At 39.4% G+C, this 17,127-nt stretch overlaps 1 protein-coding gene across 10 annotated transcripts in view; it reads right to left on the bottom strand.

The window, feature by feature from the left end:
- Positions 1-1,593: 1,593 nt before the first annotated feature.
- LOC106586971 (bromodomain-containing protein 3) overlaps positions 1,594-17,127 on the bottom strand; it is a 51,056-nt gene continuing 35,522 nt past the window's right edge. For all 10 annotated transcript variants that reach the window (XM_014174738.2, XM_014174734.2, XM_014174744.2 and 7 more), the window contains one exon: positions 1,594-7,987. In XM_014174738.2, the coding sequence (XP_014030213.2) occupies positions 7,869-7,987 (119 nt within the window). In that variant the 3' untranslated portion in view covers positions 1,594-7,868. The remainder of the gene's footprint in view (positions 7,988-17,127) is intronic.

Here is a 17,127-nt window from a genome sequence, read left to right as displayed (position 1 = left end):
TATTTAGCCTCAAATAAATAATGCAAAAACAAAGTGTTGGAGAAGTAGAAGTGCAATATGTGCCATGTAAGAAAGCTAACGTTTAAGTATCTTGCTCAGAACATGGGAACATATGAAAGCTGGTGGTTCCTTTTAACACGAGTCTTCAAATTCCCAGGTAAGAAGTTTTAGGTTGTAGTTATTATAGGAATTATAGGACTCTCTCTCTATACGATGTGTATTTCATATACCTTTGACTATTGGATGTTCTTATAGGCACTTTAGTATTGCCAGTGTAACAGTATAGCTTCCGTCCCTCTCCTCGCTCCTACCTGGGCTCGAACCAGGAACACCGACAACAGCCACCCTCGAAGCAGCATTACCCATGTAGAGGAAGGGGAACAACTACTCCAAGTCTCAGAGCGAGTGACGTTTGAAACGCTATTAGCGTGCACCCGCTAACTAGCTAGCCATTTCACATCGGTTACACCAGCCTAATCTTTGGAGTTGACAGGCTTGAAGTCATAAACAGCGCAATGCATTGCGAAGAGCTGCTGGCAAAACGCACAAAAGTGCTGTTTGAATGAATGCTTACGAGCGTGCTGGTGCATACCACCGCTCAGTCAGACTGCTCTATCAAATCATAGACTTAATTATAATATAATAAACACACAGAAATACGAGCCTTAGGTCAAATCCGGAAACTATCATCTCGAAAACAAAACGTTTTTTTCCTTCAGTGAAATACGGAACCGGTCTGTATTTTATCTAACGGGTGGCATCCCTAAGTCTAAATATTCCTGTTACATTGCACAACCTTCAATGGTATGTCATAATTACGTAAAATTCTGGCAAATTAGTTCACAACGAGCCAGGCAATGAACGCAAGAGCAGTGACACAATTTCATGTTAGCAGGCAATATTAACTAAATATGCAGGTTTAAAAATATATACTTGTGTATTGATTTTAAAGAAAGGCATTGATGTTTATGGTTAGGTACATTGGTGCAACGACAGTGTTTTTTTCGCCAATGCGCTTGTTAAATCATCACCCGGTTGTCGAAGTAGGCTGTGATTCGATGAGAAATTATCAGGCACCGCATCGATTATATGCAACGCAGGACACGTTAGATAAACTAGTAATATCATCAACCATGTGTAGTTAACTAGTGATTATGTTAAGATTGATAGTTTTTTTTAAGATAAGTTTAATGCTAGCTAGCAACTTACCTTGGCTTCCTGCTGCCCTCGCGTAACAGGTAGTGGAGTGGAATGTAAGGCAGGTGGTTAGAGCATTGGACTAATAACCAGAAGGTTGCAAAAACGAATCCCCCCTGAACAATGCAGTTAACCCCCGTTCCTAGGCCATCATTGAAAATAAGAATGTGTTCTTATCTGACTAGTTAAATAAAGGTGTGTAAAAAAATAAATAAATAGGCAAATCGGTGGCCAAAAATACCGATTACCGATTGTTATATAAGCGTTATATAATCGGCCATTCCGATTAATCGTTCGACCTCTATTACATACCACAAACCTTTAACATAGCTAATGCCCCTGCCAGCTTTAACAGCTGTGATGTGGATAGTATACAAAGACTCCAGGAGCTCACAATTGTATGTTTGTAGTTTATTAATGAAAACAAAGGAACTCAGAAAATAAGGGATCCCATGTAAATAATTACATCAAATATTTACTTTGTTTGCCCTGCATCCCCATGTAATTTCACCCTTAAAACAACATGAATCTTACATTTCTCAAAGACATGTCTACAGAAGTTACTATACTGTGCTCAAAATATTTAAGAAAGTTGCAGCAGGAGGATATGCAAATAATGTTTTGAAATAAAAATGACCTATGACCAAGAATTAAAAGGAACAAATCAGTGAAGATGGTGAAAACACTTTAGAAAGTATTCACACCCATAGACTTTTGCCACATTTTGTTGTTAAAGGGATATTGAAATTAATCATTTTCTGTCAACGATCTACACATGTCAAAGTGGATTTTTTGTAAAAAAATGTTTTTGTAAAAAAACTCTTGGTTAGGTAAATATTCAACCCCGAGTAAATACATGTTATACTGAACAAAAATAAACGCAACATATGTCTAGACCTGTTTTCGCTTCGTCATGGTGTATTGTGTGTAGATTAGAGGAAATAATGATATGGCTGTAACGTAACAAAATGTGGAAAAAGTCAAGGGGTTTGAATACTTTCCGAAGGCACGGTACAGGGTCAGTTCCTCTACATCTTTTGCCTCTAAATCAACTGGTGTTCTAACTCCAGTGCGGTTGAAGTGCCGACCCACTATTCACCTGTCTTGGAATACCTGATGGTCAAATGCCAACCCTTCTACCTCCTGAGGGAGTTTTCAGCTGTTAGTGTGACTGTTGTATACATTCCACCCCAGGACAAGAAAAACAAGCTGGCACTTAACGAATTGTACAAGGCTATAATCAAGCAAGAAAACCTACATTGAGGCTGCTTTTCTGGTTGCCGGCGATTTTAATTCCCAGTCACTAAGACACGTGATGCCCAACTTCCATCAACACGTCTCCAACGCCACAAGGGGCGATAAAGTCCTAGATCACTGTTATTCTACCAGCAAACAAGCATACAAGCCCCTCCCTCGTCCGCCATTTGGTAAATGACTCCGTAGTCCTGCTTCCTGTTTACAAGCAGAAACTCAAAACAGGAAGTACCTGTGACTCGCTCTATTGAGAAATGGTCACCAGAATCAGAGATGCTACAGGACTCCTTTGCCACCACTGATTGGAATATGTTTAGAGACTCCGGTGATAACATTGGCTTTTTTTGAAAATGCATTGGCGACGTCCCCACTGTGAGGGTTCGCTGCTTCCCCAATCAAAAGCCAAGGATTAATACAGAGATTGGCACTAAACTAAAGGACAGGGCTACTGCACACGGAGCTAACGTAGACAACCCCGTCTATGGCTGAGGACAGGAATAAGTACAAGAAGTCCCGCTAAGACCTCGGCAGAGTCATCAAACAAGCAAATGGACAATATAGGAATAAGGTGGAATCATATTACATAGGCCAGAAACCATCTCAGAGATTAGGGTGAGGGACATACCAAACAACTCAATGGCGGAGTGAGGGGATAAGAGAAGTTAATAGGAGGGGAGGCCACAGATGAATCCCCATTTCAACTGTACCGGGCAGACAGTGTGTATTGTGGCGTGTGGGCGAGCGGATTGCTGATGTCATCGTTCTTCCATGGCCTACATACTCAAATGGCACCCGTTGAGCATGTTTGGGATGCTCTGGATCGACGTGTTCGACAGCGTGTTCCAGTTCCTGCCAATATCCATTAACTTCGCACAGCCATTGAAGAGGAGTGGGACAACATTCCACAGGCCACAATCAGCAGCCTGATCAACTCTATGCGAAGGACGTGTCGTGCTGCATGAGGCAAATGATGGTCACACCAGATACATTTACATTTACATTTAAGTCATTTAGCAGACGCTCTTATCCAGAGCGACTTACAATACTGACTGGTTTTCTGATCCACGCACCTACTTTAAAAAAATAAAAACTATGACCAACAGATGCATATCTGTATTCCCAGTCATGTGAAATCCATAGATTAGGGCATAATGAATTTATTTCAATAGATGTCTTTATAGGAACTAACTATTGTTTACTTTTATTGTTGCATTTTTATATTTTTATAATTTTTGTTCAGTGTAGAATTTTGGCAGTGATTACAGCTGAGTTTTTCTGGGTAAGTCTAATAGCTTTGGACACCTGGATTGTACAATATTTGCTCATTCAGTTGTTGATCATTGCTAGACAGCCATTCAAGTCTGCCATAGATTTAAGATGATTTAAATCTAACCTGTAACTAGGCACTGAGGAACTTTCAATGTCGTCTTCGTAAGCAACTCCAGAGTATATTTAGTCTTGTGTTTTAGGTTATTATCCTGCTGAAAGGTGAATGTCTCCCGGTGTCTATTGGAAAGCAGACTGAACCAGGTTTTCCTCTAGGATTTTGCCTGCGCTTAGCTCTATTCAGTGTCTTTTTAGCCTAAAAAACTCCCTAGTCCTTGCCGATGGCAAGCATACCCAAAACATGATGCAGCCACCACCATGCTTGATAGTGATACTCAGTGACGTGTTGTTGAATTTGCCCCAAACATAACTCTTTGTATTCAGGACATAAAGTTAATTTATTTGCCAAATCTTTTGCAGTTTTAATTTAGTGTTTCATTTCAAACAGGATGCATGTTTTGGATTTTTTTTATTCTGTACAAGCTTCATTTTCACTGTCATTTAGGTTAGTTGTTGATCCATCCTCAGTTTCCTCCTATCACAACTATTAAACGGTGTAACTGTTTTAAAGTCACCATCATGGTGAAATCGCTGAGCGGTTTCCTTCCTCTCTGGCAACTGACTTAGAAAGTACGCCTGTAACTTTGTAGTGACTGGGTGTATTGAGCCAGTGTAATTAATAACTTCACCATGCTCAAAAGGGATATTCAGTGTCTGCTTCTTCCAATAGGTGCCATTCTTTGCGAGGCATTGGAAAACCTCCCTAGTCTTTGTGGTTGAATCTGTGTTTGAAATTCACTGCTTTACTGAGGGACCTTACAATTATGTGTATGTGTGGGCTACAGAGATGAGGTACTCATTCAAAAATCTTGTTAAGCACATTTTTACTCCTTAACTTATTTAGGCTTCTCATAACAAAAGGGGTTGAATACTTATTGACTCAAGACATTTCAGTTTTCACTTAATTAATTTGTAAAAACATAATTCCACATTGACATTATGGGGTATTGTCACTGGCCTACACACAATCTCAATTTAATCAATTTTAATTTCAGGCTGTAACACAAAATGTGGAAAAAGTCAAGGGGCGTGAATACTTTCTGAAGGCACTGTATATACTTGTCTCAACTTGTATGACATCACTCAGGCACACCAAGCTGTTTTTAAATGTTTTAATGTACGAGGTTGTCTGAATCAGTGTTAATGAGAATTTAGCTGATAAAAGTAAAAAATATCACCACTACTAGCAACTAATTTAATGATCTCAGATTCATGAACTGCCATTGTAAATTATCTCTAAATCGATCGAAAATACATTTACCACCTCACATACATAATAGTAAAAACCCAGTCACAACAGGTGTATTTGTAAAATGGTAAACAAGCAGTTTGAATACATTATTCTGAATTTGGACTACATTGTTTATTAGGACACTTAACTATACTGAACAAAAATATAAATGCAACATGTAAAGTGTTGGTCCCATGTTTCATGAGCTGAAATAAAAGATGCACAAAAAGCTTACTTCTATCAAATTTGTTTACATCCTTGTTAGTGGGCATTTTTCCTTTGCCAAGACAATCCATCTACCTGACAGATGTGGCATATTAAGAAGCTGATTAAACAGCATGATCATTACACAGGTGCACCTTGTGCTGGGGACAATAAAACGTCAGTCTAAAATGTGCAGTTTTGTCACACAATGCCACAGATGTCTCAAGTTGAGGGAGCGTGCAATTGGCCTGCTGACTGCAGGAATGTCCACCAGAGCTGTTACCAGAGAATTTAATGTTAATTTCTCTACCAACGTCGTTTTACAGAATTTGGCAGTACGTCCAACCGGCCTCACAACCACAACCACGAGGAACCACGCCAGCCCAGGACCTCCACATCAGGCTTCTTCACCTGTGGGATCCTCCAGCCCGCCTGATGAAAATGTGGGTTTGCACAACCGAAGAATTTCGTCAGAAACCGTATAAGGGAAGCTCATCTGCGTGCTCGACGTCCTCACCAGGGTCTTGACCTGACTGCAGTTTGGCGTCGTATCCGACTTCAGTGGGCAAATGCTCACCTTAGATGGCCACTGGCATGCTGCCGTTCATCCACCGCCATCACCTCATGTTTCATCATGATAATGCACGGCCCCATTTTGCAAGGATCTGTACACAATTCCTTCAAAGCTGAACATGTCCCAGTTCTTCCATGGCCTGCAAAATCACCAGACATGTCACCCATTGAGCATGTTTTGGTTGCTCTGAATCGACGTGTACGACAGTGTATTCCAGTTCCCGCCAATATCCAGCAACTTTGCACAGCCATTTTAGAGTAATGGGACAACATTCAACAGGCCACAATTAGCAGCCTAATCAACTCTATGCGAAGGAGATGTTTCGCGCTGCACAAGGCAAATGGTGAACTGACTGGTTTTCTGATCCACGCCCCTACCTTTAAGGTATCTGTGACCAACAGATGCATATTGGTATTCTCATTCATGTGAAATCCATAGATTAGGCTTATATGAACTTTAACTCAGTAAAATCGTTAATTGTTGCATGCTGTGTTTATATTTTTGTTCAGTGTAGCTTTGTTTACAGAGGTCTTTGCAATGCTCAAATGTTAAGAAAATAATTTTCTGTCTTGAGTAAACCAATTGAGTTTTTATACATTTGGTGTTTAGTCGATTACCCAGATGAGACAGAGAACCCATTGCTCGCCACTCTTAAAAGAAACAGGCTATACTGTAAGTGTTAATTCACCTACATTTAGAATATAACCATCATGTTCAATGGAAAGACTAGCCCATACACAGACAAAGGAAATAGTTATTTCATTCAATAATGAAAGTTGTCAGATATGGCACATGCCAAATATACAAACAGGCCAGGAAACAAATCACAAGAGTATGGTGATGCGTGTTAAAACATCTTAGGAGGGGAGCATTTAACATTAAACACTGGCTGCATAGAGATACATGTAAAGGACAGTGACAATAGAAGTGTCAAGAACTATCGAATAAAATTGAGAAAATCATAGAACTCCAAACTCAGTCTCAACTGCTTGATAAAAGAAATCACCTGACAAATCATCAGGTGAACTCTTTATAAGAAGTAGATGTTAAAGGTATGAGTACATCTAGTAATACATTACTTTGGGAAGTATCAAACCAAACAAGTTCATTTGTATTTGTTCCACATTCTTGATGCAAAATATCAAAGCAAAACACTGCTAAGAAAATAAGACACAAAAATGATAATTAGACAATCAGCAAAAGGTGTTCGAATAGCAACTTTACTTTGCCACAAATGTGGATATAAAATATCCTCAGGAAATACAGATAGGGCCATGATTAAGTCAATGTTCTATTCAACTGCAGTCTAGTGTTAACCCACAACTATATTTCAACAGACCCTTGAGACATAACAGATTTAAATACTGATTGGAGCATGGAAGATTGATAACAAAAATAAATTCTTTGCGATAGATGACTAGTAACCATTTGTTTTACATTGTCAATGGAAATGAGATTTATGATCATAAAAATAACAATTATCTTAATTTCTTCAATATAGCTGTATACATAAAGTAAAACAAAATGTAATGGAATGTTGTGAGGTGGCAAAGGTCAAACTACAGGCAACAGCCATCCCAGGAAGAGAAAGACCGTATTTGTCCCTTGAGACAATGTTGTCCAAACCAAAATCAATCTTAGTGTTTTTGAAGATTTCCTACTGGTATAACAGTCTTTCAAAGTTGATTCAGCTACAAGCACCCATGTAAAGCAGAAATCTTTTTTCTCTTCAATTAAAATAACTAACATGTGGTTCTGGTGATACCAGGCATTTCCCTTTGAGGGCCAGCAAAAACAAACCCTGACTATGTTCAGTCAGCTATATCTTCTTACACGTTTCATACTTTGTCTCTAAAGGCATTTCTAAATACAAAACATGATCAATATCTTCAGTCATCGAAAGTCTTCATTATCTTATAAAAGTAATCCAGGGGAAGAAAAAAAGAGTACTCTACTAGCTAAAAAGGAGCGTAAATTACCTAAGGTGAGAGAGAGACTCAGGGTATGGGGGTCTTTCTCTGATCAATCGGAGTCACTGCTTTCTGAGCTGGAGCCACTGGAGCTGCTGCTGCCAGAGTCAGAGGAGCTGCTGCTGCCGCTCAGCCGAGAGGCGCCCCCTGCTGGCGCCGAGCCTGCCTTCTCTGCAGAGAAGAAGGAAGGAGGCGAGGGTTAATACTGAGGCACACAGTCAAACACAGACATATCAACTAGAGAAAACAGACAGCCATCCTTTTCACAGAGAGCATCAATGGACAATATATTATACACAGCCCAAAGCGGCATAATTAGTAATAGGCCACATTCAGTCAATACTACTTAAATTGAAGATGCAGTTATGGTGACATTGTGCAATGACAAACACTTTTGATGTGCATGGTTAGAGGAGAAAGAGGTAGCCATCCAAGCAGTCAGAGAGTTTCCTACAGAAATGTCTGAATCTGTTCTATTTCCCTCCATGGCTAAAGCCTAACGCAGAAACACAGAAAACGTGTCCTATTTAGGGCTGTCCCCAACAACAACAAAAAAATCTTGGTGACTAAGAGTCATCTGTTCTTTAGACCAATCAAATGGCCAACATTTTAAAATGTGTATATTTCTATATATTGACACATCAGACTGTCTTTCCACCCTCAGCCTCTGACGGATTGTCTCCACCTTCCACCAAATACTCTGACTGTTCACAGCCATAAACGTATGTGACAACAGTTAACACTCATAATAACGTATTATTTGTTGAACAACAATTACAGTCCATCCATTCCAGCTGACCCCATTCCTCATTTGAACTCCATGTAAAGTGATGCGCTCTACAATACGTCTTCGTATTTGTCTCCCTACCAGCAGACCCCGTCTCTCCACTCTCAGCCTCTCTGATGGACTGTCTCCACCTTCCACCACTTCCACCATACTCAAAATGTGAATCTGAAGGCTGGCACCCTGAGCTGGTGTGACTGTACAGTAAAAGGAGTCGACCTCAAATGTGAAAACTGTTCAAGGGTGTGTAGACTCACTAGACACTGTATACCCATTGATTCTTGAAGAAAATAAGTTATAAATACTTGTTGAGCTTAGTTGAACTGTTCTTCCCCATCAGAACCAAACATAGGCCTGTTTAACTGAAAACAAACACTGTATAGCCTCAAAACATGGTTAAAACTGTCATGATGTGGCCCTTTCTGAGTGTAGATCGTGCCCCCGTCCCCCCTCCTCCTCACTCTCTCTCCTACACCCAGGTTCTGTTATATCAGGTCATACATTCCTGGCGAAGATTCTCTCCGCCTGGTCATGCAGAAAGAGAGAGCACAGAGAGAACAATGGACTTCACTTGGAGACACCTAAATCCCAAAAATGGGAGAATTAAACAATGTTTCTGCTTTTGAGAATGTGGGAATGACCCGTGGACACTTAAGGGACAGTCATGTTGAGTGTGTTTCATTTGGTGATCTCATGAGGTACAGGAAACACACATAACGGTATCTCTTAAAGTGTACATTTCCCAGCTGTCAGGTTTACATCTAAATATTGTGAAAAGTATGTGATTAAACACAAAACTATTTGTGAAAAGATGTAACGTGATATTAACCTTCTAAATGAGAGTATGGATTTTCATATAAAGATTAACTAGTCAGTGGCCACACCCCCGTGAGCCCAGACATCACATTAGGCGTCACGGACCGCCCTTTTTCACTGTTACGTATAAAACCCACTCGTGACCCAATTCACGATAGACTAAGCAAACAACAGCGTGAGCTGTGGTGGCGAATAGTTAAGACTAAAAACATGACTGCAAATTAGAGGTCAACCGATTATGATTTTCCAAAGCCGATACCGATTAATCGGCCAATTTTTAAAACTGTATTTGTAATAATGACAATAACAACAATACTGAATGAACACTTATTTTAACTTAATATAATACATAAATACTATCAATTTAGCCTCAAATAAATAATGAAACATGTTCAATTTGGTTTAAATAATGCAAAAACAAAGTGTTGGAGAAGAAAGTAAAAGTGCAATATGTGCCATGTAAAAAAGCTAACGTTTAAGTTCCTTGCTCAGAACATGAGAACATATGAAAGCTGGTGGTTCCTTTTAATAACATGAGTCTTCAAATTCCCAGGTAAGAAGTTTTAGGTTGTAGTTATTATAGGAATTATAGGACTATTTCTCTCTATACGATTTGTATTTCATATACCTTTGACTATTGGATGTTCTTATAGGCACTTTAGTATTGCCAGTGTAACAGTATAAGCTTCCGTTCCTGTCCTCGCTCCTACCTGGGCTCGAACCAGGAACACATCGACAACAGCCACCCTCGAAGCAGCGTTACCCATGTAGAGGAAGGGGAACAACTACTCCAAGTCTCAGAGCGAGTGACGTTTGAAACGCTATTAGCGCGCACCCGGCTAACTAGCTAGCCATTTCACATCGGTTACACCAGCCTAATCTTGGGAGTTGATAGGCTTGAAGTCATAAACAGCGCAATGCTTGAAGAATTGCGAAGAGCTGCTGGCAAAATGCACGAAAGTGCTGTTTGAATGAATGCTTACGAGCCTGCTGCTTCCTACCACCGCTCAGTCAGACTGCTCTATCAAATATCAAATCATAGACTTAATTATAATATAATAAATTCACAGAAATACGAGCCTTAGGTCATTAATATGGTCGAATCCGGAAACTATCATCTCGAATTTTTTTTTTTTTTTTTTCAGTGAAATACGAAACCGTTCCGTATTTTATCTCATGGGTGGCATCCCTAAGTCTAAATATTCCTGTTACATTGCACAACCTTCAATGTTATGTCATAATTACGTAAAATTCGGGCAAATTAGTTCGCATTGAGCCAGGCGGCCCAAACTGTTGCATATAACCTGACTCTGCGTGCAATGAACTCAAGAGAACTGACATAATTTCACCTGGTGAATATTGCCTGCTAACCTGGATTTCTTTTAGCTAAATATGTAGGTTTAAAAATATATACTTCTGTGTATTGATTTTAAGAAAGGCATTGATGTTTATGGTTAGGTACAGTCGTGCAACGATTGTGCTTTTTTTTCGCAAATGCGCTTTTGTTAAATCATCCCCCGTTTGGCGAAGTTGGCTGTCTTTGTTAGGAAGAAATAGTATTCACACAGTTCGCAACGAGCCAGGCGGCCCCAACTGCTGCATATACCCTTACTCTGTTGCAGAGGTGACACATTTTCCCTAGTTAAAATAAATTCATGTTAGCAGGCAATATTAACTAAATATGCAGGTTTAAAAATATATACTTGTGTATTGATTTTAAGAAAGGCATTGATGTTTATGGTTAGGTACACGTTGGAGCAACGACAGTCCTTTTTCGCGAATGCGCACCGCATCGATTACATGCAACACAGGACAGGCTAGATAAAATAGTAATATCATCAACCATGTGTAGTTAACTAGTGATTATGATTGACTGATTGATTCTTTTTTATAAGATAAGTTTAATGCTAGCTAGGAACTTACCTTGGCTTCTTACTGCATTCGCGTAACAGGCAGGCTCCTCGTGGAGTGCAATGTAAAGCAGGTGGTTAGAGTGTTGGACTAGTTAACCGTAAGGTTGCAAGATTGAATCCCCAAGCTGACAAGGTAAAAATCTGTCGTTCTGCCCCTGAACAAGGCAGTTAACCCACCGTTCCGAGGCCGTCATTGAAAATAAGAAATGTGTTCTTAACTTGTTACGGATAGGGGGCAGTATTTTCACGGCCGGATAAAAAAACGTACCCGATTTTAATCTGGTTATTACTCCTGCCCAGAAACTAGAATATGCATATAATTAGTAGCTTTGGATAGAAAACACTCCAAAGTTTCTAAAACTGTTTGAATGGTGTCTGTGAGTATAACAGAACTCAAATGGCATGCCAAAACCTGAGAAGATTCTGTACAGGAAGTACCCTGTCTGACCATTTCTTGGCCTTCTTTGTCATCTCTATCCAAAACAGAGGATCTCTGCTGTAACCTGACACTTTCTAAGGCTCCCATAGGCTCTCAGAAGGTGCCAGAACGTTGAATGATGACTCTGCAGTTACTGGCTGAAAAACAGTAGCGCATTTGGTAAGTGGTCGATCTGAGAACAATGAGACGGGTGCGCGCGTGCACGTGAAGAGTCCATTTCACTTTTTCAGTCTTTGAACGAAAACAACGACTCCCGGTTGGAATATTATCGCTATTTTACGAGAAAAAAAAATCACATAAAAATTGATTTTAAACAGCGTTTGACATGCTTCGAAGTACGGTAATGGAATATTTTGAAATATTTTGTCACGATACGCGTCCGCGCATCACCCTTCGTTACCCTTCGGATAGTGTCTTGAACGCACGAACAAAACGCTGCTATTTGGATATAACTATGGATTATTTGGAACCAAACCAACATTTGTTGTTGAAGTAGAAGTCCTGGGAGTGCATTCTGACGAAGAACAGCAAAGGTAATCCAATTTTTCTTATAGTAAATCTGAGTTTGGTGAGTACCAAACTTGGTGGGTGAAAATTAGCTAGCCCGTGATGGCGAGCTATCTACTCAGAATATTGCAAAATGTGCTTTCACCGAAAAGCTATTTTAAAATCGGACACCGCGATTGCATAAAGGAGTTTTGTATCTATAATTCTTTAAATAATTGTTATGTTTTTTGTGAACGTTTATCGTGAGTAATTTAGTAAATTCACCGGAAGTGTTCGGTGGGAATGCTAGTTCTGAACGTCACATGCTAATGTAAAAAGCTGGTTTTTGATATAAATATGTACTTGATTGAACAATACATGCATGTATTGTTTAACATAATGTCCTAGGAGTGTCATCTGATGAAGATCATCAAAGGTTAGTGCTGCATTTAGCTGTGGTTTTGGTTTTTGTGACATTATATGCTAGCTTGAAAAATGGGTGTCTGATTATTTCTGGCTGGGTACTCTGCTGACATAATCTAATGTTTTGCTTTCGTTGTAAAGCCTTTTTGAAATCGGACAGTGTGGTTAGATAAAGGAGAGTCTTGTCTTTAAAATGGTGTAAAATAGTCATATGTTTGAAAAATTGAAGTTTTCGGATTTTCGAGGAGTTTGTATTTCGCGCCACGCCCTATCATTGGATATTGGAGTGGTGTTCCGCTAGCAGAACGTCTAGATGTAAGTTAACTGACTTGCCTAGTTAAAAAATATATTTTTTTTTTATTAAAAAAAACTTAGATAAACTAGTAATATCATCAACCATGTGTAGTTAACTAGTGATTATGTTAAGATTGATCGTTTTTTATAAGATTAATGCTAGCTAGCAACTTACCTTGGCTTCTTGCTGCCCTCGCGTAACAGGTAGTCAGCCTGCCATGCAGGCTCCTCGTGGAGTGCAACGTAAGGCAGGTGGTTAGAGCGTTGGACTCGTAACCAGAAGGTTGCAAAAATGAATCCCCCCTGAACAAGGCAGTTAACCCCCGTTCCTAGGCCGTCATTGAAAATAAGAATGTGTTCTTAATCTGACTTGCCTAGTTAAATAAAGGTGTAAAAAAAATGTTTAAATATTTTATTTTTATTTTTTAAATCGGCGGACCAAAATACCGATTGTTATGAAAACTTGAAATCGGCCCTAATTAATCGGCCATTCCGATTAATCAGTCGACCTCTACTGCAAATGGTTGAATTTCTGAGACCAAAATATGCCTGGTGACGCTGGTGTGTGAAGTGGTTGAAACTGCATCTCTACCAATGGACAAGACTATGGCTACACGGCTGGAAATGGTTCAACTCTGAGACTATCGATCCCTACAGAATAAGAGCAAATCTTAGACACAAATTACCAGTCTGCAGCTAGAAATTACGTAACCCGAGGTACGAGAATACAGACAACCGCTGAAACACCTATTCTAACATCTATTCTACCATTTCTGAATGGTACTCTGAAGTATCCATTCTAACCACGAAATACTTTGATAGTCGGGGAAACGCAACCAGAGAGACTCTGATGAACTCTCCAGCAGACGGACCGGATTCCAACAGAGAAGACAACAATGACATACAGGTGTAAATATATACTTGCATTTCAATGCATATAATTATAGACTGTTTGTAATGAATCCATTTGTTTTTCCCACTCTTTCCCAGTCCCACCCCTTTCCCTTTGTCCACCAAGCCGTCATATCGGCTTAGCCCACTAGGGACTCTTTCCTATAGTAACCAATATCTACTGTTTGTTTATGTATTTCTGTGATTATTTAGTTGGTTAGTAAATAAATAAATAATTGAGCCAATTGGTGTATGGATGATTCATAGTAGAGGCTGGGTTTGTGCAGATAACCAACAATTTACGACGTTCAGATGAGACTGATTAAGGTAATAATAATAATAATAATTCATTAATAGAAGAGTAATTGATCAGATATAAAAATATATTTGGAAAATTCTAACTTTGTAATCTGAACATTTTCCATGGTGCCCTGACTTCCTAGTTAATAAAATGTACATGACTAGTTTAATCACGTAATAATAATAATTACAGAGAATTGATTTGATAAAATAAGTCTTCACATTTAATGACAAGCCAGAGACACGACAAAACTATAAATCTTGATATAATGGATGGCCAGTCCTTGCATCCATAGCTCCTATATGTTTATGACCAGTGCTATCTGGGATCCTTGGGACGTCCCTACCACAAACCATAACCCTTCCCCTAACCTTACATATAACCAAATCCCATACCTAACCTTAACCATTTTAAAACGCCAACTTCAATGTCAACTGACCAATAAACAAAGTGGGAATGTTCTGGCACATGAATGCATATAAAATCAGACACAGATATTTGTATTTTAACCAAACTTGGTACACATGTTACAAATCCTGTCAAGACTCAACATATGCATGCACATTCAGATTGACCACACAGTGGTGCTACAACAGGCATATATTTATATCTCTTGATCTGTTTTGAAATTGAAAACCTTTGTGTTTATTATGTTGATGTGCTTCCCATTTGAGGTCTGGAATCCTAGGATTTTTGTGTGGTGTCAAAATCTGACTAATTGTAACTACTTTTGCTATTTTTTTCCTGTTATTCAAAGGTGCTGTCAGGAGAAACACTTTCACATCCAAAGCTACAGCTATAGAGCTGGAGAAGTTCGTCATAAGGTAGCTGCAGCTTGCACCAGACAGAGACGGAGGTAGAAAGGAGAGGACAAAACACAGCAAGGAAAGGGTGGATAGACCCAGAGAGACATTTACATACACACATACAGTTGAAGTCGGAAGTTTACATACACTTAGGTTGGAGTCATTAAAACTCGTTTTTCAAGCACTCCACAAATGTATTGTTAACAAACTATAGTATTGGCAAGTCAGTTAGGACATCTACTTTGTGCATGACACAAGTAATTTTTTCAACAATCGTTTACAGACAGATTATTTCACTGTATCAGAATTCCAGTGGGTCAGAAGTTTACATACACTAAGTTGACTGTGCCTTTAAACAGCTTGGAAAATTCCAGAAAATGATGTCATTGCTTTAGAAGCTTCTGATAGGCTAGTTGACATCATTTGAGTCAATTGGAGGTGTACCTGTGGATATATTTCAAGGCCTACCTTCAAATTCAGTGCCTCTTTGCTTGACATCATGGGAAATCAAAAGAAATCTGCCAAGACCTCAGAAAAAATTGTAGACTTCCACAAGTCTGGTTCATCCTTGGGAGCATTTTCCAAACGCCTGAAGATACCACGTTCATCTGTACAAACAATAGTACGCAATTATAAACACCATGGGACCACGCAGCCATCATACCGCTCAGGAAGGAGACGCGTTCTGTCTCCTAGAGTTGAACGTACTTTGGTGTGAAAAGTACTAATCAATCCCAGAACAACAGCAAAGGCCCTTGTGAAGATGCTGGAGGAAACAGATACAAAAGTATTCATATCCACAGTAAAACGAGTCCTATATCGACATAACCTAAAAGGCCGCTCAGCAAGGAAGAAGCCACTGCACCAAAACCGCCATAAAAAAGCCAGACTATGGTTTGCAACTGTACATGGGGACAAAGATTGTACTTTTTGGAGAAATGTCCTCTGGTCTGATGAAACAAAAATAGAACTGTTTGGCCATAATGACCATCGTTATGTTTGGAGGAAAAAGGTGGAGGCTTGCAAGCCGAAGAACACCATTCCAACCGTGAAGCACGGGGGTGGCAGCATCATGTTGTGGGGGTGCTTTGCTGCAGGAGGGACGTGTACTTCACAAAATAGATGGCATCATGAGGACGGAAAATTATGTGGATATATTGAAGCAACATCTCAAGACATCAGTCAGGAAGTTAAAGCTTGGTCGCAAATGGGTCTTCCAATTGGACAATGACCCCAAGCATACTTCCAAAGTTGTGGCAAAATGGCTTAAGGACAACAATGTCAAGATATTGGAGTGGCCATCACAAAGCCTTGACCTCAATCCTATAGGAAATTTGTGGGCAAAACTGAAAAAGCATGTGCGAGCAAGGAGGCCTTTAAACCGGACTCAGTTACACCAGCTATGTCAGGAGAAATGGGCCAAAATTCACCAAACTTCATTCTGGGAAGCTTGTGGAAGGCTACCTGAAATGTTTGACCCAAGTTAAACAATTTAAAGGCAATGCTACCAAATACTAATTGAGTGTATGTAAACTTCTGACCCACTGGGAATGTGATGAAAGAAATAAAAGCTGAAATAAATAATTCTCTCCTATTATTCTGACATTTCACATTCTTAACATAAAAGTGGTGATCCTAACTGACCTAAGACAGGGAATCAGGAATTGTGAAAAACTGAGTTTAAATGTATATGGCTAATGTGTATGTAAACTTCCGACTTCAACTGTACATGTAAGGGGTAAACACTGATGCTTTGTACATTATCTGGAAAGAATGGATGACTTGGTACTGCCCGTGTTTATTAGTTCCAGAAATTGTACAGAGCAGAGGTGTTTATCACACCTTATACCACGGTTGCCAAAGAAAACAAGCACATATTTACTGGTAAAAATGACATGTAAATTCATACTATTTCATCCTTCCACTTAACCTGGTTGTTAGTTCTATAGGTTAGGTTGCTAGAGAAGCGGACTTGTTGTTCATTCTATTTGTTTGATTGCTATGCAGGCTGGCAATGTTCTTATCCCTTGTTTGCTAGCTAGTCAACTATGGCTAACACAGTCATGTCAAATCTGCAGATAAAATAACATCAAAGTAGCTGCATTTGCATAAACTGTTTTCTGGTGACATTTATTTGGGTACATCCATGCTACTGTAC

The sequence above is a fragment of the Salmo salar genome, chromosome 26 (assembly GCF_965601325.2).
Source record: "Salmo salar chromosome 26, fSalSal1, whole genome shotgun sequence".
Lineage (NCBI taxonomy): Eukaryota > Metazoa > Chordata > Actinopteri > Salmoniformes > Salmonidae > Salmo > Salmo salar.
The sequence above is the reverse complement of the archived record's forward strand: the minus strand, read 5'-3'. Positions and strand labels throughout refer to the sequence as shown.